The sequence below is a fragment of the Anoplopoma fimbria genome, chromosome 19, assembly GCF_027596085.1.
Source record: "Anoplopoma fimbria isolate UVic2021 breed Golden Eagle Sablefish chromosome 19, Afim_UVic_2022, whole genome shotgun sequence".
Classification (NCBI taxonomy): Eukaryota; Metazoa; Chordata; class Actinopteri; order Perciformes; family Anoplopomatidae; genus Anoplopoma; species Anoplopoma fimbria.
Window position 1 is genome coordinate 15,496,016 of NC_072467.1, and position 27,293 is coordinate 15,523,308.

The 27,293-nt window shown below is 41.3% G+C and overlaps 1 protein-coding gene across 3 annotated transcripts in view; it reads right to left on the reverse strand.

Moving 5' to 3' along the window:
- LOC129107812 (septin-7-like) overlaps nt 1–27,293 on the reverse strand; it is a 57,199-nt gene that overhangs the window by 22,826 nt on the left and 7,080 nt on the right. For all 3 annotated transcript variants that reach the window (XM_054619369.1, XM_054619370.1, XM_054619368.1), the window contains one exon: nt 7,075–7,181. In XM_054619369.1, coding sequence (XP_054475344.1) covers nt 7,075–7,181 — 107 coding nt within the window. The remainder of the gene's footprint in view (nt 1–7,074; nt 7,182–27,293) is intronic.

Consider the following 27,293-nt stretch of genomic DNA (forward strand, 5'->3'; position numbering starts at 1 on the left):
ACACGTTTTTTATACTGTTATATAGTATTTGACACGGTTATATTGTTGTTCTATACTTTATATTATGTTAAATTATATTTCTATCTTTTACCTTTGACTATTTCTCATATCATACATAACATTTTACCATATTATGATGAAATGTTCAGAGTTTTGCATTATACTCAATATCCAACTACATGTCTGTGTGTCCTTCACATCTGTGGAACCACTCATCCTTTCGACTCCACACTTGGTGGATGTTTTGCTGGGGACCCCATGGAGTGCAGTTTCCAATTTGGTCCAATTTAGTCATGCGAAATGTTCATTATTAATCAACTGTGATTAAACAAGCTACCGGCGCTCAGTGCAGCAGCAGAGCTGGGGCTTCAGCGCTTTGAGGCGGCTTATTGACTGCAGTTCCCTTTGGCTGCTGGATCCAGCTTGCTAACGCTACATGAATGCTGGATAATTTTAGAACCGAACATTTCTTCACTTGGCTGGAATTGACGAGCACTACCAGATATCCTACACTAACACAACACTCAAATTGCGTACATTTTAGCCATACTAACTTATGACTTTACTGCCTGCAAAGTACCTCCAATGCCTTCGCTGAGTGTATTTCACATTTCAATGTTTCTGATCGCAAGTAAACCTGGGTGTGTTCGGATTTAGTGATTAGGCAAATGTTTGCCTTGGGCCACCTTATCAATGTTATTTTTTTACCCCTTTCTCTGACTGTGAATGTTGGTATCGGTAATGGTAGAAGAAGAAGGCTACTCAAAACTTTTAAATTGTAAAACTATTAATACTGCACAGTAAAAGTCCTAAATTGAAATGTTCACTTCAAGTGAAGAGTGAAAGAGAGGCATTATCAGCACGATGTATTTACATTTACTTAATGTGTGTTCAAGGTGGAGCTTTCGGTTATAATATGATGCAGGATAGTTTAATGAATAATAATTCACCATATTTTAACTGTTATAAATTTGTGGGTCGAAGCCGAACATGCAACATAACCGGTCACATCTCCCCGTCAGTTCAAGGAAGTACAACAATGTTTCCCTTTGAAGTATAAGTACACAGTAAGTAATATCTGGTTGAGTTACATATTTTCTAAGTGCTTTTGGGTCTTTTGTAAGTTATTTCAAAGTACAGCGAGTTAAAATATATATATATATATATATATAGCAGCGGGTAAAATAAGTATTGAACACGTCACCATTTATCTCAGTAAATATATTTCTAAAGGTGCTATTGACATGAAATGTTCACCAAATGTCGGTAACAACCCAAGTAATCCATACATACAAAGAAAACCATACAAATAAGTTCAGAAATTAAGTTACGTGTAATAAAATGGAATGACAGGGAAAAACTTTTGAACACATGAAGAAAGGGAGGTGCAAAAAGGCATGGAAAGCCAAGACACCAGCTGAAATCTATCAGTAATTAGAAAGCAATCCTGCCCCTTGTCAGTGCAAATTAATATCAGCTGGTTCAGTCCCAACTGATGGCCTATAAAAACGTGTCTCATTACCAAGGTGTCAGATAAGAAACATCTCATGATGGGTAAAAGCAAAGAGCTCTCTCAAGACCTTCACAACCTTATTGTTGCAAAACATACTGATGGCATTGGTTACAGAAGGATTTCTAAACTTCTGAATGTTCCAGTGAACACTGTTGGGGCCATAATCCGGAAGTGGAAAGAACATCATTTCACCATAAACCGGCCACGACCAGGTGCTCCTCACAAGATTTCTGACAGAGGAGTGAAAATAATTATCAGAAGAGCCAAGGACCACTTGTGGAGAGCTTCAGAAAGACCTGGAATTAGCAGGTACAATTGTTTCAAAGAAAACAATAAGTAATGCACTCAACCGCCGTGGCCTGTATGCACGCTCACCACGCAAGACTCCATTGCTGGAGAAAAAGCATGTTGAAGCTCGTTTAAAGTTTGCTGCACAACATTTAGACAAGCCTGTGAAATACTGGGAGAATATAGTCTGGTCAGATGAGACCAAAATTGAACTCTTTGGATGCCATAATACACACCAGGTTTGGAGGTCAAATGGCACTGCACATCACCCCAAAAACACCATACCAACAGTGAAGTTTGGAGGTGGGAACATCATGGTGTGGGGCTGTTTTTCAGCATACGGCACTGGCAAACTTCATATAATTGAAGGAAGGATGAATGGAAAAATGTACCGAGACATTCTTGATAAAAATCTGCTGCCATCTACCAAGATGATGAAGATGAAACGAGGGTGGACATTTCAGCAAGACAATGATCCCAAACACACAGCCAAGGAAACTCTCAATTGGTTTCAGAGAAAGAAAATAAAGCTGCTAGAATGGCCCAGCCAATCACCTGACTTGAATCCAATAGAAAATCTATGGAAAGAACTAAAGATCAGAGTTCATAGAAGAGGCCCATGGAACCTTCAAGATTTGAAGACTGTTTGTGTGGAAGAATGGGCCAAAATCACACCTGAGCAATGCATGCGACTAGTTTCTCCATACAGGAGGCGTCTTGAAGCCGTCATTGCCAACAAAGGCTTTTGTACGAAGTTTTAAATCAATTTCAGTAAGCGTGTTCAATATTTTTCCCCTGTGTCATTCCATTTTATTACACATAATTTCTGAACGTATTTGTTTCGTTTTCTTTGTATGTATGGATTACTTGGGTTGTTACCGACATCTGGTGAACATTTCATGTCAATAGCACCTTAAGAAATATATTTACTGAGACATGAGACGTGACGTGTTCAATACTTATTTCACCCGCTGTATATATTCATATATTTTCTAAACATAATAACAAATCTAAGGCTGTTTAGTGCCATTTTTAGTTGGGGCCCCCAGGCAGTCTGCCCCTGGTGTTTTTTACTATGAACAAGTCTGTAGTCCAGATAGACTAGCCGACTCTGCTGCTATTAACCACTTTACTTTCACTTTGCCTTATAATGTTTGTCTCCATAAGCTCTTGTATAGTTTTCTATATGTATGAGTGGCGATTAGCTAGCCAGTGGGACACACACAGCCTCCATTCACATGACGGATGAAGTACTCTATTGTTGTATCACTTTCAGAGTACTGGTACTGGTACTGTTTTATGGGGCAGGGTGGGGTTGTGTGTATCTGTAAGTCGGGCGAATATGACTTGAAATGTGGTGTTAAGTTGCTCTTCTAGTTCATTTTATACTTAACTGAAAGTTATGACAGGAAATGTCTGCCTAGGAAAATGCATTAAACATCCTCGTAAACTATGGACAATGGTCAACATTGTTATGGTCATTGGTGCAAATTTGTGTGCCAATTTTCTTCAAAGTTTTTTTTCTTCAAAGTTCTAATTAATAGTTAGAGTTTGATTTCATTTCAAACCAGATTTATTTGTAGTTTTGAGTGTATGATTACAATTTTGTTTTATATTATTCTCATTATTATCCACCCAAGATTATCCTCGTTGAGTGTTTGGGTACATTTTGTAAAAAGAAGTAGGGATTACATGTTGTATTACTTTGTCATTTGCGAGTGCCTTCTTCATTTTCAATTGTTAATTGTAAAAAGAAATGTTATTTTTAAAAAGTACAAACTCCAGCAAATCCATTTATTGTGGTAATTCCATAGTAGGTAACCAATTTACCAATTTTAAAGGATGGTGTACATTTAGTATCAAAAACTATCCACTGATATTTTACAATGTTACACCAAGTTTTGGTTTATACTGTCTGAGTTGAAGACTGCTGCCTCCACCTCAATACACTGGAGATGAATGGGTTTAGTTTGTGGTGCTCTACTAGGGCTGTGTATTAGTATTATATACCTTTAATGTGTTGAGCAAAAAAACAAACGTACCATGTAATATAAAAACTTCTCCAGTCAAACTATTTATGCAATCAATCCTCTTTGTCCTGAGATCTATCCAAAAAATGACAAATTGTATGGTTTCGCTCTCAGCCAATCACTGCAAGCATATGCTTAATGAGGCACATAGTGCTAAAGTAATTCAAGATCCAACTGTCTGATCTGTGCAAGTGGCTTTAGTGCAAAACAGAATAAGCAGACAAACAGAACCATTCCATCTCACACTAGGGTCACATGTACTCACAGTCGGTCCCACACATCCATCATTTCCTGCAGCTCGTCTGCTGTTCCCTCACTTCGCCGCTGCATACTTTCACAAGGCCATCCAGTTATTTCAGGATCGCCCCCCTTTAACTCAAACTACAGCCTTCTCACTCGAAACACAAACATTCTTCAGCTTCCACCAAACTTCAGATAATCTGTCCAGACTTTACGGCCAACACATTATATATATATATCCAGCACCGCAGTCATTTTGACATATCTGGCTTAATTGAGCATCCAGTGTGTGTGTGTTAGAATGTGTTTGTTCATGCTAGTCGGCCATCTCAAAACCCAAATCTGCCATTTCCACAGACGAAAAACAGATCGGGAGAAAACCTCAAAAATGCCGTCAGTCTCAACACTATCATTTAAAAAGAAATCTGATCCGGCGGGGGGGAAAGCGAGAGAGCGACAAAGCATGAGAGATGTTCTGGAATAGAAATACTCTGACCCCTTCTCTCCCCCTCAGCCTCAAACCACAGCACCAATGGCAAACACACTAACTGCTACTTGCAGGAGAGCATGCGCGCCCGCGTCGCGTTGGTGGGGTTCAAGCGAGGTTCGGTGTGAGTGACAGACCAAGAAGGGAGTGGGGAGCAAAACATTTTCTCACTGTTTTCAGTCTCGCTAAAAAGGGAGTAAATTTAGCACCGAGCTGAGACTAAAAGAGCGAGGTCAATGAGGATTTTAATTAAATAAGTTAAACGTCATGCAGAATTTTTAAGGGATGCTCGTGACTAACTATTATTGGGAATTTTGTATTGAATTATTAAATGAGTTCCTGTATCGGGAAAGGCTATGGAGCTAGGTATGACTTCAGGACAAATACCAAAACAATGTTAAGATCTGTTACGTACAGACGGTCCAAACTCCGGTCACGTTATGACAACTAGCATTCGGACCATACACTGTATATAACAAGTGGACCTAGTCCATTCTTTTGTGGACTGCTGTTATGAAGCCCTGAGTTTGGCAATTTCACCCTCGCTATCTTGGATAACGTCTGTAGCCATGTCATTTTTTTCAAAACCGACGAACAGAATATTTGGAATTCTGAGGAGTGACATACAGTTTTTCTTTGGGAGTTCGAAATAAATCTTCAACACGCACACTGAGTGGTGTGCAGGCAATAGATTTGCTCCCAATATTTTACATAGCATCTTTAAACAATTTATTATTCAGCTGAAGAGGATGATTGTTTTGTGTAAAATATATGTCATTATATCCATGTGTGTTATTTTCCATTTTAGCATCAGCATGCTATATGTGTTATTAGTGTGTATGTGTGTGTGTGTGTGTATTTGTGAGGGTAGGGGGTGTAAAGTTTCATGGGAACATTCTTGCCCTGCTACTGACCCTATCAGCCCCAGGGGGGATACTAGGACTCTCACCAAAGTCCCTGTTGTTCTAAATCTCTCCCCCAGTCACCTCCTATAACCCATCAGCACCTCCGTCCTCAGATACACACCGCCTCTCTGTCCACCTCCTCCTGCGACCTGCATCCCTCTATTCTCCCTCCTGTCCACGACCCCTCTCCTCCACCTTTTAGTAGTTGCACTAAGTCTCATCTTCTTTTCCCTTCTCCCTTTTATTCAAAGCGCTATCCTCCCTCTCTCTCTCTCCGTCCTCTGCTCCCCACTGCTGCTCCAGATGCAGCCTCGCTCCTCCTCCTCTGTTTGTCGTGACCATAAAAGGACAAAACCAGGCCCTGTGGCCTTGCTGGTTCTTTCTTAGTTCCTCCATCCTTCTTTCTCTCTCTCTCTCTCCCAACGTTACACCATCCCTCTCTCCTCTTCCTCTCCCGAGGACTCCATTTCTTGCTCCCTCTCTCCTTTATGTGTTTTAACGTCTTACCCTGCATGACGACTAGGACTGGCCCAACCACTGTGGCTTTGGGGCATGACAATATATTTTGTGCTAAGTAGGTTAGCAACTTGACATAGAGTCAGACTCACGAGGGTAACGCTGGGCGAAAGCTCTCTTTGCGTTTGGTGTGAACACAGCATAAGAGTTGTTATTTCGTCTCATTTGTGGCTCTATTTTTGTCATTGGATGGAGCCTTCTTTCTTGCTTTGGCACATTCAATTATATTCCCATTATTTATCCTGCCTTCAAAGCCGTCAATGAGCACAACAGTGCAACTATTTGAATTGCTCAGGTCATCGGCGCCTCATCAAATATCATATACTCTGTTTAAGGAGTGGATGTAGCCATCTTGGCTTTTTGCAACCAGTCAACGACAGTAACCTTATTTGGAGCAAAACTGTCAATCACAGTAGCCCCGCCCTAAAGCATTCCCTGCTTTAGGGTCTGTTTGACTGTAAATGGGCAATAATATACTAAATGAACATTATTAAATTATTGAATATAATTATTGAATATAATTATTGAATTATTATTATTGAATATAATTATTGAATTATTATTATTGAATGCTGTATTGAAGAAGACTTGAAACTACATAAACTCATGTTTACAATGTTTACTGAGGTAATAAATCAAGAGAGAAGTAGAGTCATTTTCTCATAGACGTCTATACAACCAGAGGAGTCGCCCCCTGATGGACAGTAGAGAGAATGCAGGTTTTAAGACACTTCCGAATTTGGTTTCACTTTTCCGAACCGGAGGTTGCCGCCGTCCTCAGAGTTTATTTGGAGGAGGTCCATGTCTGGTAGACCTCTTTGGTTGATGAAAATTGCTGGTTTGTTTTAAGTCTGTTATTTGTGTTTCTATGTGCTGCTTGTGTGAAACTCCTACGCTGCCATTTTGGCTAGGCCCCTTTTAGTAACTGAGATTCCAGACTCTCAATGGGATTATCTTGGCTTAATAAAAGGTTAAATAAAACAAATATCTGACCTCCTTACAGCCTGACCTTTATCGTGACACGTGAACTAAAGTTGAAACCCTAGTGTGACGCCGAATGCGTCTGTAATCAGCGTTGAAGCTGAATCACCTCACCTGTACGGTCTTCTTGATGCGCTGGGAGGGCCCTGGGTAGTCCTTAGAGTACAGGTCAGTCAGGAACAGAGAGTTGATGAGGGTCGACTTCCCCAGACCAGATTCACCTGAGGACCCACATTTCAAAATTGAAGTTAAATATATATATAAACAGCGGACAATGATGAATTTAACGCTGTCTACATTTTATGGCACAGTGATGAAAATGTAGCCTGCTGGCCACATGTTATGTGCATTCATGCACACTCAACTACATGCATGTGCATTAAAAGCCATGCTCAAAAGCGTGTGCATAACCTACACAAACCACACACACACACAACCACACACACACACAGGGCCGGGAGGGCCGGAGCTGCAGAGACAATAAAGTAGATTCATTGTCTGTGAGGAGAAAAAGGTCAGCAGCTCGTCCGCCAGCAAGAAAAGCTTTCAAATAGAGGGAATAAAACACTTCCTCTCCACCTCCTGTTTACTCCCTCCCCTCTCCTCCTCCATCCCTTTCACTGAGCGCTTCCCTTACATATAAATCTCCCTGCATCTCTCCATACTCTGCCAACTTTCCGTTCCCCGTTAGGGACGCAAATGTCGCACAAACACACAGTTGACGTTTACTCGACGAAGAGCTCAGCCACTCCAGAACGTACACACTGCATAAGCCCTCACACACACAAAATGCCGTGATTGATGGCTCAGCATCTGACTTGTGAAAAGGTGTTGGAGGGGTGTTTGGTTGGAGGGGAGGACGGCTGCTTGTCCTAGCAAGACCTCTGACTGACTCCCGGTCCACCACCATGCTGCTTTTCAGCCGCCATGACTCAGAACATTTCTGACCAAATACACCAACCAGGGTGGGTGAACAGCAGCCTAGCAAACATTTACAGAAACCTTTTCCAGAAAGTGTTTCCAGTATGATGTAAAGGCCAAGAGTGAAATGGGCAATGATGTTGAGTCTCTGGTAACTCAATGGTATGACCCAATTTTTCTATTTCAGGGCTTGAGCGCTGCTTTCATGATCCAGGAATTATCCACTTCCCCAGACGTCACTAACTAACAATGGATCGTGGGCCTCCAGGAGTTACATGGCAACGTTTCATTGCTTCATTTTAATAGAAGGAGTTACGGCCAATGAGCTCCCACCTAATGCTTTCATTTTTCAAAATAAAAGACAAAAGTGTCCTTTATTTCTCTTGCTGTATTAAAAATGTACCAAACTGGGATCCCAAAACCTCGGTATATGCTGATTTTTTTGCGACTAACACACATCTATTGAGTAATCAAAAAGAAAAGGCAAAAAAAGTAACGCATCAATCAAAAAATTCCCTAATCTGTCCTCAAAACCCAATCCAAATAATTAAAGCTGAATGAGGGAGACTAATTGGTATGGTGCTGCCCTTAGTTTTTTTTCTTAGACCACTGCATTGATTGAGAGAAGCATCCATCAAACTAGAGGCCTTTTTAACTACAAATTCTCCAATTCAGCTGCACAAGAACTAATAATATCCAAATTCACAGTCCAAAATCTAAAAGGATTCACATTGGAGGGAATTACCAGATTTGACAACCTGGAGTGTTTGGCATTTCTGCCTAATAAATAACTAAAACAATAACTCAATTAGAAAAATAGATCCGATTAATTTTTTGCCAATAAACAGATCGCTTTGGCTCTACATTTTGATATATCCAGGGTTACCAAACCTGCATTTTTTCTGATCTTTACCCTGATTTTCTTTTACAGGAGAGGAAAAAATAGATGTTGGCTTTGAAGTAACAGTTAGTATGCTAGGTAGAGTATATTTTTTACTTTTTATATCTGTGTTGCAATCCGCCAGAGACATTGCTGCACTCCGTCAAAGAAAAATGTTGCCAAGCTTTCTACATTGCTCTTCCCAAACTACACCTGTGTACAGCCTAAGAACAGAGAGCTGGAGGTTTTCCGTCTCAAAATCATGGCCAGATGTTAATGTGATTGGTAACAGAGATCCAACAGCTGACAGTCTGATGTGCCATATCTGGGTCTTCTGAAGGTTCTCAGGATTGAGTTTTTTACTGTGATGTTAGCATGAAGTCAAATATTTCAAAGAAACACACTTGCTGAGAGGCTACATTATTATTAAGCAGATATTAGTTACATTAACTGCAACACGAGTACTTTTTCTGTCAATATGGAAGTCACGATTACCAATTGTCTTTGGAAACACCATGCATTTGGAAAGAAAATTTTGTAGCCTTAACTTTCGAAAGATAAATGCATCAATCAACCACCATGGTCCGGCCAGCGCCGGGGAGAGCTCCCACAAGGGGATCCTCCCACTCCAAGTGGCCGTCCCTGACCTGCCTAATAGAGTGAAAGCTCTCTGCTTTAAACTAAATGGAGGTACACTGGATGTAAGACACAAGACTAAACAAAACAGAATGACGTGAGTCAATCGTTTCATGTCGATCACCTTTGTCCTCATCAAATTTTTGGGATGTTTTTCATTATACCCGGTTCATTATTCGGCGGGTGAAAAATGAGAAGTGGATCCTGAATGTTTTGTACGGCGATCTTTGCTTATGAGAAAGAGACAGGACAGGGAACACATTTGTTACCGTCTGAGCTTAGCACATTCTACCAACCCAGAACAAAGTCAATCACCAGTGAAACTGCTTCATTTTTACATTTATTCTTTAGACACAAATACTTTTCAAATGAGCCTAACTCCTGGGGGGAGAACAGTTTCATTCATACTTTCCTCAGGACTTCTGTGTATTCCATCAGTTTAGATCTAGGTGGTGTGGAGCCTTGGTGGATTCCAGTCTTAACCCCTTCTTAACCCCTCGGCCTGCCCTCTGTGTGTGTGTGTGTGTGTGTGTGTGTGTGTGTGTGTGTGTGTGTGTGTGTGTGTGTGTGTGTGTGTGTGTGTGTGTGTGTGTTTGTTTTCTCAGTTATGGGTAAGGTTCTGTCCCAGTGTAATTTATGACCACACTTTGTCTCTGTGTCTCCTACGGCCTCGATGACGGCCGTCTCTCCCGCTTGACGGACTGTTTGGAGGTGAGAGGTCAAGCGTGCACACATGTGCACACAAAGACTGCTTCATGATCATATAGCACAGATGTGCTGGGTCAACCGCTTCCAGTCCTGCCAAAGGAGGGAAGGTTATCTAAACGTGCTGTGGGGGCTAAGTGAGAGTCTTTGGGTATGTGTGTCCTTCAACACTGACATGTCTGATCTCCTGTTAGCTTTGCTCCATCGGTAGGTTGGTGTCACTACCAAGGCAAACAGCAGCAGATGAAGTGAGAGGTCGAAGCTAACAATAGCCGAACTCACACGGAGTCTGCAGCCTGATCCTCCACTTAAACTAATCAAAAAACTATTCCACAGATGTGATGGATTAACTGGACCCAGCATTTGTGATATCAACCTATATAAAACTGATATGGCAAACTGTTGCCTATTTACATATTCAGCAGATAGACATTAGCCTTCGTCTGTGTTTCTGTCGGGCCGACAAATAAACGTCTAATATTCAGCCAAAGTTGATGGACAGTGTTTTTCTTCATGCCGAGTTTTTAATGTGAAGTTGTTGGCAATATTATCTGCCCAGAGAATATTTTGTTGCTGCTGTTAACATTCCTTATGATGTACTACTCTTATTGTTTTCTAGTTTGTCATATTTTTTTTCTACTGTACATTTGCTATAACTGAATTTTTTTGTGCATCCCTGTGTTGTAATGACAATTAATGATCCTTCAATCCCTGAAGTGGCACTAAAACATACTGGAACCACTACCTTGATGCACCAGTTCCCTTTGCAGCACTAGTCGCATGCGTGCAGATTCTGACCAATGAGAGGACCCCTTGCGACGAGGGCTCCCTCTGATTGGCCAGAGAGTTCACAACAAGTCTCTGTAGGCTTGTCACTCGAGCGACACCTCTCACATTGGACACAGATTTTCTGTTGTCAATATGAAATTTATTATGCGTGCAGTTTTTTTTCCAGATTAATAAACCTGTGTGAACGCAGGGTTCCAGTGCCATTTCAGGGCAGAGGTTTCAGTTTATGTTCCTCACAGGCTGAACCGGTCTTTTCTACAGAGCAGATGAGATACTGAGATCTGTTGTCCCAAACGTCCAGACAGAAGCCTTAAACCACCTAGACACCTTCAACCTCGGGCTACACAACAAATTTTATATTAATCCGGATTTTGGCTTCCCACAATTAAATTAGCATTATCTACCAGCCAGCCACCAGGGGGTCGATCCAGATGTTTCGGCTTCACTTTTAGGGAGCTGTCGAATCCCCCATGAGCACCAGGCTTTGAAGCAAATTTCACACAGTCGTGAAATGGTGGAATTACTATTCCTGGTCCGTCATGTGATGCCATGGGCCCAAAATAGACTTTCATTTTTTTTTTTTGGTGTATCAATCATCAGTACGAACACTTGAATAACCCTTATTTTAATCAGTATGTCCTAAATGTTGTCAAATGCACTGATAGCTGAATCCAGGGTTATTTTCTTCCTCAGTTCATATGAATGAAAATTAGGCTGGTCTGAGGGGCTTGGAGGCGGGGTTAAAAGACACACTAAATCAGAGTATTTTGCCTCTGATTTCTATACTTGGAAGTCGAAGGATTTTTGTTTCATGCGCCAGTTAGCAACTTTTCATAGAAATGAACTGGGCGCTGCCTCCAACAGCAAAGATTCGAGGAGACATTTACTGTATAACTTGTTTTGGAGAGCGTACAGGCAAACAAAGATTAACTGAATCGTGGTGAAGAGGAGCCTTATTGTAAACATTATATGGATGGAATGATTTGGTAAAGGTGGCACAGTGTGAAAGTCATCATTTCTTTATTAAATTCCGGATTAAAAGTTTTGGTACAATATTTTTTGGCTTCTAGGAAATGCTCTGTAAGTAAAGACTAGTCTTATTTTGATGCAATAATGCAGCACTACATGGAAGTGAAACCAGTGCTCTTTTTATTTAAATGTAAAGGACAATAAAGATTGTTTTCATTAAATGCAAAGAAGTATCTTGATAAACAATTGTGAAATCTAAGGCAGCCCCTCTCAGTGAATTAATCAACTATTCCGTCGTTTTTGTTCTTCGTCGACCAAGATTTGTTGAGTCGAATGGATGACTTATTCCAAAGAAACTAATGACCATTACATTACATTACATTACAGTCATTTAGCAGACGCTTTTATCCAAAGCGACTTACAGGAAGTGTATTCAACATAGGTATTCAAGAGAACTACTAGTCACCAGAAGTCAAGTGCATCTCCTTTCTTAAACAAGCATCTTAAAGCATAAACCAGAGCAAAAGTATAGCGCAGAGGCAAATTACTACGAAAACAATAATTGCAACAGACTAATACGAATATAATAAGTGCTACAAACTACTACGAATAGGATAAGTGCAGTAAACGAATACGAATTCAATAAGTGCAGCGAACTGATACGAATACAGAGAGTGCAACAACTAATACGAATGCAATAAGTGCTACGAGGAAGGCTCAGGGTAGTGCTCTGGTTACCACAAGATTTAAAGTGGTGCTTTTGTGTGGAGAAAGTCAGTTTTACATATCTATTGATCGTATCATCAGATAAATCGTATTGGTGTCCGTCGACTTTAGTCGAGGACAGCCCTAGTTATTTCATATTCATTCAAAACCCAGCCCTACCTTAACCCAGGTCCTGATCCAACACTGGACCCAGCTCACCTCAACAGCCCACTGACCAAACACTGAGAAGTGGATCAATAGCAAACATCATGTTGGCTGTAATACGCTGTAATCTAGAAACTAAGCAGCATTTGATGCACAGAATGATTGGTTGTAAATGGCTGCACAGCATAAGTGGAGGATTTGTAGCAAAAAGTCACAGGTTGGTCTCTGACAGTGAGGCCCACAGTGTGACGGACGCTTCAGTCTGTCACTGCAGTGGTCTTAACCCCCCCGAGGGTAGGTCCGTCCCAATTAGCCTCCCTAGTTCAGCTTTAATTAAATATTGGTTCCACATGACAAGAGGAAGCGCAGTGCCAGCTCTCCGTAAATAGACTAATGACCTGAACGTCAGTGATGGATGGCTGGGCCTTCCAGCTCATCCCTGCTGTTCCTCTTCCTCTTCCTCTCTCAGTGAGACATCATTTCATCTCTCCACAGCTCTGTGTCACTCGGCCTCCAACCACATTCCATTATGTCCCATTCCTCTTCTCCGTCCCTGCTGTCCATCTTGTACTTAAACTCTTTTGTTGTTAATGTGGGGGATTAAAAGAGCAGTCGATGCACTCTTGTTGATACGTGTATATTCCTATGTTTGGTTTCTTGTTCGTTCACATTTGAATGTATTTTTTGACTAAAAAGCTCCTGTGTTCTAGCAGTTTCAATACAGGCTGTCCATAGATGGAGTAACACATACAGGCAAAAAGAGACTACCAAATCAGTTATTGATTGGCTCTTATGGTGGCCATTTTGCCATTTCAGTATAAGTAGATCAAGTGGCTGTGGCTCAGGGAGGAGAGCGAGTTGTCCTTTAACCACAAGGTTGGTGGTCCTATCCCCTGCTCCTACACTCTGAATATAGAACCCCTAGTTGCACCCGAGGCCCTTTACAGCAGCCAACTCTTTAAATGCTTAGGAAGGGGTTAAATGCAAGAGGTCAAATTTAATTAATGTACCTGTATGTATATGTTTAAGTCCACTGCATAGACTATCCTTATTAATCAACCTCATATGAACTGACAGGAAACACAACAAGCTGGCAGTTCTGCAGCGGGTGATTAAAAACGCCCAGAACGCACTTCGATAACTAGCTTGACTATTAGTGCAATACTTTGTTATGCTATGGTTATGAGTTAATAGCAACCAGCATACACAGAAATGAACTTGATGGAAAGTGCTGCTGGTGCACCGGGAATCCGACTGCTTTATGGATGCTAACTCATTGTTGTGCAAATTTATGCACATATTGAGAACTATGAATATAAGATATAGAAATGTTGAAAGAGCTATTACAAGATGGACTGTGAGAGACCAAAAAACAAACAAATAGAAAAGGCCAGAGTGGGTTTCCCATGGGATTCTTGACATTCCTCCCTCTCTTTCTCCCATTCTCTGTCTCTCTCTGCCCCGAGGCAGCAGCTGGCCCCCTCACATCCTGACAGGCCTACTAACTAGCACCCAACACACACAAACACACACGTGTACGTACACGCACACTCACACACACACACACACACACACACACACACACACACACACACACACACACACATATCTAACAGGCATGTGTGAGGCTTGAACCAGTGAGTGTGAAATGAGACATCTGGGGAACACACGAGCATAAAGGAGGTGGATGTGAGAAGAGTTGTGCCAGACTGTCGGAAAAGATAATTCTCCATTGTTGAGGGCTAAATGTGTCTGGCTGGAACCGGGGGCAAAGGTCAGTGTTTTGGCAAAGATAAGGATCTGCAAGTCCAGCAGTGCCTATGGCCGAGTCAGAATCCGACCTAAACTGTGTCAGCACTCTGTCCGACGGCGGTCGCCCACGTTGGTAACAGGAGCATATGAGGGACCTGATATCCCTTTTTTTGTTTTTTAATTAGTGAGTAAGCGTTCCGCTGCGATCCAGAGAGCTTGAGACTAAATCTGACAGAATCGGCACGTGCTGGGTCACAGCAGACATGTGCATCTCAAAATAGAGACGGAGAGAACCGGAGCAGAGAAAAAAAAAAGTAGAAAGGAGAGGGAAAGACTTTCCTGCGGTGGTTTGACTGAGCATGCATGAACATGCACATGTGCACGACCCCATCAACACACACTCAGTGACAGAGTAGCATGTTTAGAGTGTTGTACCCAGAGGCAATGAGAGTCATAGCGAAGCAGGCTTGTAAGCAGGCTGCTGTCCAGCTAGAACATGGACGGTTTAATACTAAACTGACAACGGATCGAAGGCGGAGATTAGAGTGGAAAATTCAGAACTTTGACATGAGTCTGTAACTTTCACCTGGCCTGCTAAGTAGAGATGCACTGTTTGCAATTTCCTCCAATACCAATTTCCGATATGCCTCTAATTGACAGCAAAATTTCAAAAAATATTTAACCACCAGCCGGAAAAAAATATTTCAACTATCCAAAAGTAAACCTTCACATTTTTTTATTGATATCCCTTTTTTATTGTCATCTTCAGTTGTTATTTGCATTACAACACAGCTGAAAAAAAGGCAGCTTCAAACGGTGGCCGACCGAGCGGTGCATATCCACTGCTTAGCGACCAAGAATTGGGGTTTCTGGGTAGCATAATGTTTTCATGGACTCAACTTCAAGACTTCTTTTTGTTATGTTCCTGTGTCCACTATCATGAATATCAAAAAGCTGAAGAACTGACAAAGATCGAATATGTTTCTGGCTTATCGAGGATGATAAAGAAGAACCAAAGTTAGGGCTAGGTATCGGTACCTTTAGGGTATAAACTGAAATAACCAAGTACTTAGTGGTATCAAAACTTCTCCAGTCAAACAATACTGCAATCCATTACTTTTGTGCCTGAATCTAGAAAAAAAAAAAAAGAAGTCTATTCACATAGTTTTGCTCCCAGCCAATCAACGCAAACGTTCTTCCATTTAATGCCACCTGCGACTGGCCCACTACCACAGCAGCTATCAGCTAATTGGGCAGCTGTGAGTCTGAAATGGTGGCTTTAAGTGTTCACGTTTGAGAATTCTGTTGTCTTTAAAGTGACACGGCAACATCTTTCTGCAAGAAGGACACAAGTACCAACTTGTCATTCTTGGATTAAGAGCGTGGCAGTTGAAAAACTGTGCACAGCCGGCACGAATAACAAGCCAATGATGAACTTTATGGCCACGAAGCACAGCTGTGTGTAGCCCATAATGCATTACACAGGGTGTGGACACAATAAAAGCAACACCTGTAGAATGGAACACAGTGTTATAGCCCATTCATGCATCCAGTTTGCAATGTGTATCCGGGTCCAAGTTGGGGTGACTAAGCAAAGTAGCCCATGTGTAACTTTTTTTAGCTACTTCCTCCAAGTCCTCAAGGGACATTTACAGGCCAGATGGGACATATAATCCCTCTAGCCTATTTGGGGTTTGTCCCAGGTGCACCTCCGCATCGGACTTGCCAGAACACCTCCAGGCAGGCGGAACATTAATGATGGCTCTGTTCCACTGAAACGTCCTTGTAACCCATGCTACATAATACCATAGCACTGGAACTGACAGCCAGTATTAATCTCATCAATTGCACCTATTTCTTTACTGCAAAACATTCTAAATGCTCCTCTGTGCCTGAATAAGAGCCAGTTTGGGCTCCAAACGTTGAATTTTTCCAATTGTTATAAAGAATAAACTCTGCAAGACAGGGCAGCGCGTCCTTTGAGAGACACAATGGCTGCCAGAAAAAATAGCCATTACGTTGCAAGGAGAAGATCACAAAGAGTGACACGTGTCATTTTTTCCTGATGTGCCAACTCAAATTGAATAACATTTTTAGTTCATTGGGTAAAACAGTGACTGATTTGAATGGACATGTGTGGTGGAGGTAAACAGACCAAAACCCATTTTGGGTCATCAGTGTGTGCTAGTCTGGAACTGTTTTACCTCACTGTGGTTATCTTTAAAGCTACATTATAAGTTTCTAATTATAATTTGCTACGTTTGAACTTAATAACCTCAGCAGGAAAAAAAATTGTCTGAAAATTTAAAAAAGTTGAAGAACCTTTTATAACTGTTTAAGAGAATTTTTTTCCTTCCCGATACCAATTTCCCAAGTCTGGTTGAATTTATTGTTTGGAGCGGTTCCAGGGCGGTGGTGAAAGAGGTTATCAACAAGTGCATATGTTTGAATGTATACAGTGGGTACGGAAAGTATTCAGACCCCTTTAAATTTTTCACTCTTTGTTTCATTGCAGCCATTTGCTAAAATCGAAAAAGTTCATTTTTTTTCGCATTAATGTACACTCAGCAACCCATCTTGACAGAAAAAAACAGAAATGTAGAAATTTTTGCAAATTTATTAAAAAAGAAAAACTGAAATATCACATGGTCATAAGTATTCAGACCCTTTGCTCAGAATTGAGTAGAAGCACCCTTTTGAGCTCGTACAGCCATGAGTCTTCTTGGGAATGATGCAACAAGTTTCTCACACCTGGATTTGGGGATCCTCTGCCATTCTTCCTTGCAGATCCTCTCCAGTTCTGTCAGGTTGGATGGTGAATGTTGGTGGACAGCCATTTTCAGGTCTCTCCAGAGATGCTCAATTGGGTTTAGGTCAGGGCTCTGGCTGGGCCAGTCAAGAATGGTCACAGACTTGTTCCGAAGAAAATGACTCTACTTCTGTCTTGAGTTCCAAACTCGAACTCTGATTTGACATGAACAATCATTTAGTGGGAAGAGTTTATGTGAGAGGCCAGCTCTCAAGAATATTTGAGGATGGTAATCATCTCTCAAAGCCGTCAGCTGCACGACTTTAAGATTATGCAGACTGGGTTGCTGAGATAAAATGTGATTTACATAATCTGCTGTATTATTTTAAAGACTTAAGTCCTGTTCTATGAGGAGGTATTGAGAGCAAGATCTAGACATCCTATTCAAAGACCAGCTGGTGTCACAGAAAACAAAACTTGCTTTCCCAAAATCACATATCTCTGCATGCTCTTGCAAACCGCAGTCCTTGAACTTTAACCATCGGACGGCAAGTGTCAACAAGTAGGGCACTGTTCAGCAGCAGAGCCAGAAACTGGTGCTGAGAGAACTGAAATTGACCACATGCCAGTGAGCTCTGACTGTGGCTGGCCTGTTTGAGAGCCTCGTCGGCTTCTCTGTCATGTTAAAGACCACAGTTTGTTTTTTCTGTGTTGCAGCTCACTCTGAATTGTGAAACAGTGAGAGTGGCTGGGTGATGTTGAAATTCCCTCATTCTGAGCCTTTATGATGAAGTGAGACTGGGGAATGAAGGCCTTTACACACCAGGGGCGTGACAAATAAACAGCATTCAAATTGTTTGCGTGCAAATATTATAGGTCCATTTATTGTGAAAGGTAAGATCGGAAGGAGTGGATCTGGTCTGCTCTGCCTTTGTCAATGTTGAAAGGAGTAATAAAGTTTTCTGTTTTGGTTCAGGCTACTGAGCCTCCATGTCATTATTTCATAAATAACTTAAACCTGTTCTGCACAACGTGATTGGTTGATGCCTTTGCTTTGCAACCTCATTCTGGGCAAAACATTTTTTTTTAAATTTCGCTTCATGTTTCAGTTCGCTGTGAAAGTTCCCATGACAAAACAAATTAATAAAAAAACAACAACACGTGATATGCAAATAAAGTGCACAAAGAAATTTTCCCTGCCGAGGGCGTGACAAATAAACGGCACTAAAATGTTTCACCTGTGAATATTATTTGTATAGGGCTTTTATTGTGAAAGGTAAGAACAGAAGGAGAAGATCTGGTCCGCTCTGCCTTTGTCAAGGTTAAAAGAAGTAATCAATTTTGTCATCTTGGTTCTGACTACAGAGCCTTTGTTGTCGTTTCATTAATATATGCACAATTTGATTGGTTGATGCCGTTATTTGCAATGCGAAAGCTAATGAAAAAATAAACATCATTCTAAAAGTATACCGTTGCTTTTTCGCCATTTTTAAGATATTAACGTTCAAATTACTCCCATGAGAAAAAAAACGGCCCAAGTGTGTAACTTCAGAGTGATGAAGTAGATGGAAGGAAAGGGGAGTGGGGTACTTTTCATAGACGTAGCTCAACACCTGAAGATGCCTGTGAGCGTGAGTGTGTGTGAGTGTGAGTGTGTGAGTGTGAGTGTGAGTGTGAGTGTGAGTGTGAGTGAGCTCGGTGTTTATTAATGCATCTGGGTAAACTGACAGATTAACTGGACTAAAGCCTTCCTTCACTCACTCCCTTCTGCAAGGTCAGTAGGCAAGGCGGTCAACCCTAAGCCTGTCAGACCGTCTTATCTGGACACACACTGCACAATGTTATTACACACACGCACGCGCACTCACCCACACACACACCACACACACACACACACACACACACACACACACACACACACACACACACACACACACACACACACACACACACACACACACACACACACAACACACATCCACACACACAAGCTTAGAGAAGTACATCCACAACGATAGGAGAGACAGTAGGATGGACATGCAAACATTCTTTCAATCACACACGGATCAGTGAGGCAGATAAACAGATACAGAGTACTACTGGACTGACTGAAGAGTCAGCACTTTACTGGTTTCTCCATTCACAGGCCTGGACCCGTGTCTGAAGGCCCTGCTGTGCTCATAAGCCCCTTAAACACCAACTAGACAAGAGATCTAATAACAAAAACTAAACACACAACGGAGAACAGAAACGGTTGCGTAAATTCTGCTCTGTGTTTGAAATTTGAAGCTTGTTGAGCTAATGGAGACGCCACGCTGCCTTTAACAGCTGTTGCAAAACACCTACTCTGACATTATCGTGGTGCGAGTGTGTGTAAGTGCATTATGCAAAATAATTTTACAGGGAAAACTATAGAGCGCTACAGGAATGTGTCCTAAAACAGTAATGAGTCAACATTCTTGCACTTCCGTTTATTTTCATCTTCAAGTCAAATGGAATTTTGGTTAGATATCTGAAATAAGGTCTGTGGTTAACACAAGGTTAGGAGGGTTTAGACTTGTATTCTACAATATAAAATATGTCAGTTAATACTCCTCTGGGAATTTTGAAGCTTTTGTGTGTCTAAAAGGCGTTTGCTTTTAGACACAAAACGTCATCACTGGAACACTGGTCCTCCTTTGGCTTAGTGGTGGAGACGTGAAGTCACGTGGCCGTGGTGTAGTTCCTTTGTAGCCTAACGTTAGCTTTTTACTTCTGCTGGTTGCATTAACACTTCAGAAATCATAGAAGTGGTGATCATTTGTGAAGAATATTGCTGAACATAACTGAGAAGTTACATAAACGTTTGTTTGCCACAGAATTTATTTTCTGCAATAATACAAAATCCAATGGAAAAATCTCATTGGCTTTTTGTGGAAGGAATCAGCGTGATGCTAACTTCCTGGTTGGAATACAGATATACATCATCCCCACAGACGTCTAGAGAATATTCACTTATTAATAGGAGCCATGTTTATAATTAGAAACTAAGTTTACTAGCCATTTACTATCAAGTAACGAGACTAAAGGCATATTCACAAAAACAAGGGTCTTCGGCTGTGTGTTGGATGTAGATGGCTACATTTCAGAGACTCAAACTGTGTTTTTGGAACAAACGAGGGAGTTGCATCTGCATGCTGATATTTCGCCAAGTGAATAGACCCATCTTTGATTGTCTGGTCTCTAAATGACACAAACGCACACAGGATGTTCACTCAGGAAACCGGCATTCCTGTCCCTTGTGAAACCAACAGTTGAAGGATTTTTACAGACAATGTTATGCCGCGTAACGTTCTGGGCTGGTTCTTTGAATTGCCAGATAGTCTTTATGGAAAGAAGGAACTTTAAAGGACAGTTCAACTCTAACTCAATGTCCCGCCTGCAACTCAAAGCTCGGCTTGCAAGGGCCAATTTCTGATGTGCTCTCCTCCTGAGTAGCTTTCGGAAAGCAGGGGCAGTGGGGCTGTTAAGTACCGGCCTGGTTACGCATCAGAAGCAGCACGAAGCTCGCATCGCTTCCCCTCTCCTCCCAGCTCCCTTCAGTTCTGATCTGACTCTGGGCTCTGTTCAGCTCTCTATGCTGGCCCTGGAGCTTGCTGATCTTTCCAGGAGTTTCTATTTAATCTGCCAGCTGGACAAAAGGGGCAGGAAGCTGCTATTTCCCCCTCAGGGAGAGGCGGATTGGAGAAGAGACAGCGAGTTGGATAGAGAGGAGGAAGAAAAGAGAGGCTGAAGATGCAAAAAAAACACCAGAAGAGCGGTTCCTCTGGCGTTCCTTCTCAGGGAGTGACCGACTGAGAGCAGAACAACAAGAGCTGCATCCTAGTGAGCCTACGGCTCTACATGGGCATGACAAGCACATATACCAACACACAGAACCGTCATTCTGACTTCCATACCAACAATTCATTTGGTATATAAAACATAAAAAACACCACTACATACGACATCAGAACAAGCAATGTCAAAGAGTCACTTGGTCCACCACAACCAGTGGTGCAGTGTGTGTTCATCAGAAGAATCAGGTATTTATCTGTTATTATATCAGTATCTGCAATGAGAATAAGGTACTAATCAGATATCTTGTTAGCATCGGCCACGAGAAGCATGTTATTATTAGTTTTTGTATCGGCTGAAAAAAATCCATATTGTGCATCCCTACTAAATTGGCAAATATTTGTGTCAAGTTTTGGCTGGACTGGGATAAGCGTGTAGTTTGATTTACGTTATGTAGAAGGTTAAGTAAAAACCTTAAGGAGGCTCCTGCAATTTTTCCTGCGTTTTTTTCTGTGGCCTTGATTTAAACTACAACATACAAGTCCTGCACCTCTATGGGAACAGCACACTCATGACTAGAAGTAACGATAACTCAAAAATGTTACAAAAACATAAATCATAAAAACACAAGTTGAATTCCTTTGATAATTAATTTTACAAAAATTGAATTGTTTCCAAGTTACAACAAGTGTTACCAATGCAGGAGACAAACTGGAGGCTCCACCTATATATATATATATATATATATATATATATATATATTGAACTACTCACATTTTTGCAAACTCTACTTACGGCCTCTCCTCTCCTCTCCGCTCTGTGTTCAGCAGCCTGAAGTTCAGTCTAAGTTTCACAGAATTTTTGTCACGTTACTGTTGGTCTCAGATGAATCAATCATGGCTTCATAGTTGCGCTGAGGAGCTCAGAATTGAAATTACTTACGGAATCTGGTTAAACCAAAAGGTTTATTTGGGACAACATTTTAAATGACACATGTAGAATAAAATGTTTTTGATGAAATATCACAATTTTAAGCCTAGTTTCGGTTGTGTTTTCTGGCGGAAGTGTTCGCCACACCCGATGTGTTCAAGGACTGTAGGGAAGATGAAAATCAGACGATTATGATTATGTTTTTACGGCTTCTGGCATTGATAAACTGTGTAGTTTTGGCTGTTTTTTTACAGAAAACATGCTTTACTAGTTTTGAGGTTCAGAGGGTTCAAATGATTCACTTTAGGCAATGTGTAAAATGGCAACAAGTATTATCCAAAATACCAGTCTTGCATTTTACATCTTTGGATTATTCCAATGCATGCCTATATTTAGCTTTTAGGGCAAACAGAGCACTGGATTATAAAAAATACTATCAGTATCTAGCATAAATAGTTATTATTAACACAGTCACTCACACACAGACTGCTGCAGTCAAAAACACAACTACAGCTGGATGCCATTACCATGTGTTAATCTGAAACGTCTAGCCATGAGACATATTAGAGCTCATATTTCAGCCAGTCTGACCTCTGTTATCTCTCTCACACACACACACACACACACACACACACACACACACACACACACACACACACACACACACACACACACACACACACACACACACACACACACACACACACACACACACACACACACACACACACACAGGAGAGGATAACTCTATTTGCTCTGGACAGCACTGAGTTCAGGTGTGGATGCATCCAGAGACGAGTTGAGATCTGATCCCTTGGGCCACATTCTTTTAGAGAATGAAATGACTCCCCCCTGCATGTTGGTATTTGAACCGTTTACCTGCAGGGCAGTCATCGGCCCAGTCATCTCATACTCCACCATCTGCCCGTTCCAAAAACCATGAAGGAAAAACAATGCTGGGCCCCCAAGTTGAGTCAAGCCGAACTTTCACACCTCACTACAATGCCAAGAACAGCAGCGCTGAGGCCAGCCTTCAGTCTTTGCTTTCAGAGCCTTTTGCTGTCCGTCCAGCTGGCTGCTCCTCCAATAAAATAAATGAAATAAATCAGCTCTTCTGTTTCTGTCTAACACTGTTTTTAAAAAATCTCTCACATCGCCATTACTTTGGTTTCAGAATTATGGTCATATTTATAATTTATTTTTGCTTGATTCTGTGTTTCGTGGAGTTTATTGCACCGTTTGCCAAAGAGATCTTAAAACCCCGTTTTCATTTGCACAAGCCAACCTAAGTTGATCTACAAATTTTATTGGACTAATTCAACTTTATACAGTATTTTCTGGCTGAACAAACACTGCTGCTACAGAGACAGGCTGGATTATGGTCAAGTTTTAACTGGTCATTTCCTGTCTATGCATTTAGACACCACAACACCATTTATACACATCTTTTTTTTAAACATAATATTTCTGAAAGCAGCTCACTCATCATTCTCTACTCCAAACTTCAGGTTGTATTTTTAAAGGGGACATATCATGCTCATTTTCAGATTCCTGCTTGTATGAATCTGGAGTGATTCTCATGGGGGAAGGTGTATTCTAATGAGTCTGCATGTGATGTGGGAAGGGGAGACAAATCTGAATGGTTTGTCAAATCATAACTTGTCCCTTTTAAGACTGTTTCAGCTGTTTGTAGATTTAGTTATCAAACCGCTCACAAGAGGTCATCTCAAACAACAAATTAAAAAACGCAGGGCCGGATTAAATCTGCACAATTTCTAGTTTGACCGATAGCAAGGGGTCTTGAAAGCGCTGATGTTTGACGGTCTTCAGGGGGGTCCAAAATGTAGGAAGCTAGCATAGCCTGTTAGCTGTGTTGCAACATACTCCTTTATGTTAGCCTCCTCTGTTGGAGTTCTGGAGCTCTTGAAAAAAACGTTCATGTTCAAAAACATTCTTTTTCTCAGGTCTGAATATACATGCGTTCACACTCCTCTGTTGGCGTTCGGTAACTCTTGAAAAGAAAAATGTTTAAAGCTTGTGACTGAATGGAGCTAGCTTTTTTTCACTACAGCAATGAAAATTGTGAACGTTTTAGTCTTGTTTAGGATGACAGAACACTTAGTTACTACAAGGAACTTTGCCTCGCTGCTCCTCCGGTCTCTATTTGCCAACACCGGCACCACGCTGCTGGAGGCCCTGGCCTTATTGCTGGGCCTGCTGGATGGAACGGAGGCACGGGAGAACCAGAACCGGGACTGAGCTCAGCAGACTGTCAGACATTGTTGCATTAAAATGAGAGGTTTTCTAAATGGACTCTGGTGCTCAGAAACACTATCTTAATTGTCCACACACAATCAAAATCAACACAAAATCTAAGGTCCTGGTTGTAACTTTAACATATTACACATGTTTTAAGACCAGTAATCAATAAACTAGCTGAATATAAATGTTTTACTTCGTCTACTCTATAAAAATCTACAAAAAATATTTAAAAGGTTTTACTTTCATAAATCTTTAGTCAACTCTTCTTTGTCAACTGTATTACATGGAGATTAAGTCACAGTTTTAGTTTAATCTCATCAGTTTCATCTGTCATAGACCTTGACCGACATATTTGGTCACAGCTTTCATTCATTGTAGCTTTCAGAAAGCATTTAGTGACGGGACCAACAAGCTTCAGCTGAGAAACCTCTTTCTTTGAATGTCTGCTGGGTGGTGTACACACTGCTCTGCTCCTCACATTTGTTATGTGTAAAATTTGGATCAGCTGGGGTATGCGGGGCTGGGAGCCAAGAAATCTGGGAAGAGAGACAGAGGGGCCCGTATGTGAGAGGGCCTGAAACAGCATCTAATTGATTGCGGATCCCTCTCTGGTTCTCACCCAATCTGACACTCCACTTTCTTAGTGTCCCTCCTGCTACTCATCAACACTGGCCGTTTACTAAACAGGAAGCCAAAGCCCCAGGCTAAAATAATAAAAGGTTGGACGCCTCTTTGTGTTAATGTCTTCCTCTTTCCACTGAACTGGCCTGGGTCACCACAAGATACATTCAGCACGATTTATGACCGTTTAAAACATTTTAATGCTAGCTGGAACAGAGTTTAAGACCAACGTAAATAAAAACCTGCTAAAAAACAGCCTAATCCAGAATATTTCTGAGCAGAAATGATGAAAGGCAGAAAGAAAGAGAAGCGCATAGGAAATGTATTTTTTAAGGGTCCAACTGAGTATAGATCACAGGATGTTAATTATTTTTCATTTCTGAGTTCACAGGCACTCCGATTAGTTAGTGTTTAAAGGGATAGTTACATCGCTAGCATAGCTTAGCATAAAGACTGGAAAATAGCTAGTCAGGCTCAGCCATAAATACACATACTAACACCTTAAAAGCTTGCTCATTACCACATTGTACTTTGTGTATTTAAACCATAAATAGGAATATAGAAATGTTAAACAACAGATTTGTGGTTTAAGGGGGGAATTATGTGGTGGAACTATTTCCTGGCTATCAACCATATACTCACCAACTGTATCCGGCGGACTGCATTATTACGACAACCGAACAGAAGCACTGGGTTTATGGATTAGCTGTTTTTCAAGTGACAATGTCAGCGCTGAGTACTCCTTAATCGTATCTGGTGATATTTTCAAGCAGCAACCTTTGGTTCCGACGAGTGAAGCCATTGTTGTAGTGCCTTAAACCTGCATTCTCTCTAATGTCCATCAGGGGGCGACTCCTCTGATTGTATAGAAGTCTATGAGAAAATGACTCACTTTCTCTCTTGATTTATTCCCTCAGTAAACATTGTAAACATAAATTTACGGTCTCAATCTCTAGTTTCAAGTCTTCTTCAATACAGCATGATGTTCATTTTGTAAATTGTGGTCCATTTAGAGTCAAATAGACTATAAAGCAGGGAATGCTTCAGAGCTGCCGTTCTGTTTACGCTACCAGAGCCGTCCTTGCATCCGCAGTCCAAATATAGTAAATGAATATGGTAACAAAAAAAAAGATGGCGACAGACGAAATCCAAGATGGTGATGGCCGAACTCAAGGCTTCAAAAGTGCAGTCCTCAAACCCAGGGGTGAAGTCCAATTCTGATATACAGTCTATTATTCCGTCTTTATTTACTATAATGAATATGCTTCACTTCTACAGAAAAACTGGTGGAATAATAGCTGGACGGGACATTGCAATGAGTTATAAAAGCTAGTGGGGCAGAGACAAGTTTAACTATTTTGATAATCGATTGATCTTTAAAGTAATTTTTTATGAAAATAGGTTTAAAAAAATGGACTTTTCAGCCTCTCAAAAAATGGAAATGTCCTGCGTTTCTTTGTTTTTTACATCATATAAAACGGAGGGTCTTTGGGTTTTGGACTGACATAAAAAACAACATGTAAAGAAATCTCTTTGGACTTTGAGAAACTGGGATGGACATTTTTCACAAAACGATTAGAGAAAATAATCAGCGGAGTAATAACTAATGAAAATAATCATTAGTAGCAGCCCTACTCCTTATACAACATGTGCATAACAACTTATGCGTGTGTCAGATCTTTGATTCTCTTCCTGAACCTGATTAGCTGTTATTTCTCATAAATCCTGGGCTTGAATCGGGTCAGGATGGGAAAAAAATATCTAGTTATAATCATTTCCAAATTTTGCAACATGTTTTTATCTAACAAATCTTCACATTTGTTGGCGTTGAACCTTTCAACAAAACATTTTTTTTCGCTGTGCTCAAAAAAGGTTTGCTCTCCCGACTAGCCTATGGGGGTTCATGTATGGCCGGGCCTGATTATAGTTCGAGTTTGCGTCCATATAGACAGCCAAACACATGGTTTCTCAACTGCTCTGTACGCTTCCTATTCGCTGTGCTGTTAGCCACATTTTGCAACCAGATTCATTCAGGCTGGAGCCAACATCCTGCAGCCCACATTCCAAATCGAATCATCCAGAGCACACAGATGTGTTATTGTACGTCCTGGGGGCTGCGGACACAACTCCCCTGGGAAACTGTGGGAATCCAAGCTTTTCCCGTTTCTGTACACTGTAGCTGCTCTAACAGCTGGGCCACACAGGGGAACCAGCCCTCTGCAGAAACAGCTCTTTAAGTTGTCAGGTCGTCATTTGGAGCAGCCGAGTGTGCCGGATGCCAAACATGCTTTACCTCCTTTCAACCTGCGTGCTGATGACCCACATTCACACACAAAAATGAAAAACACGCTCAGGTAGACGGGCAGGTGTGCATGCAGGGGGCGTGCAAACACACACTGACATCCTCAGTCAGGAGGCAGATGTTTTCCAACT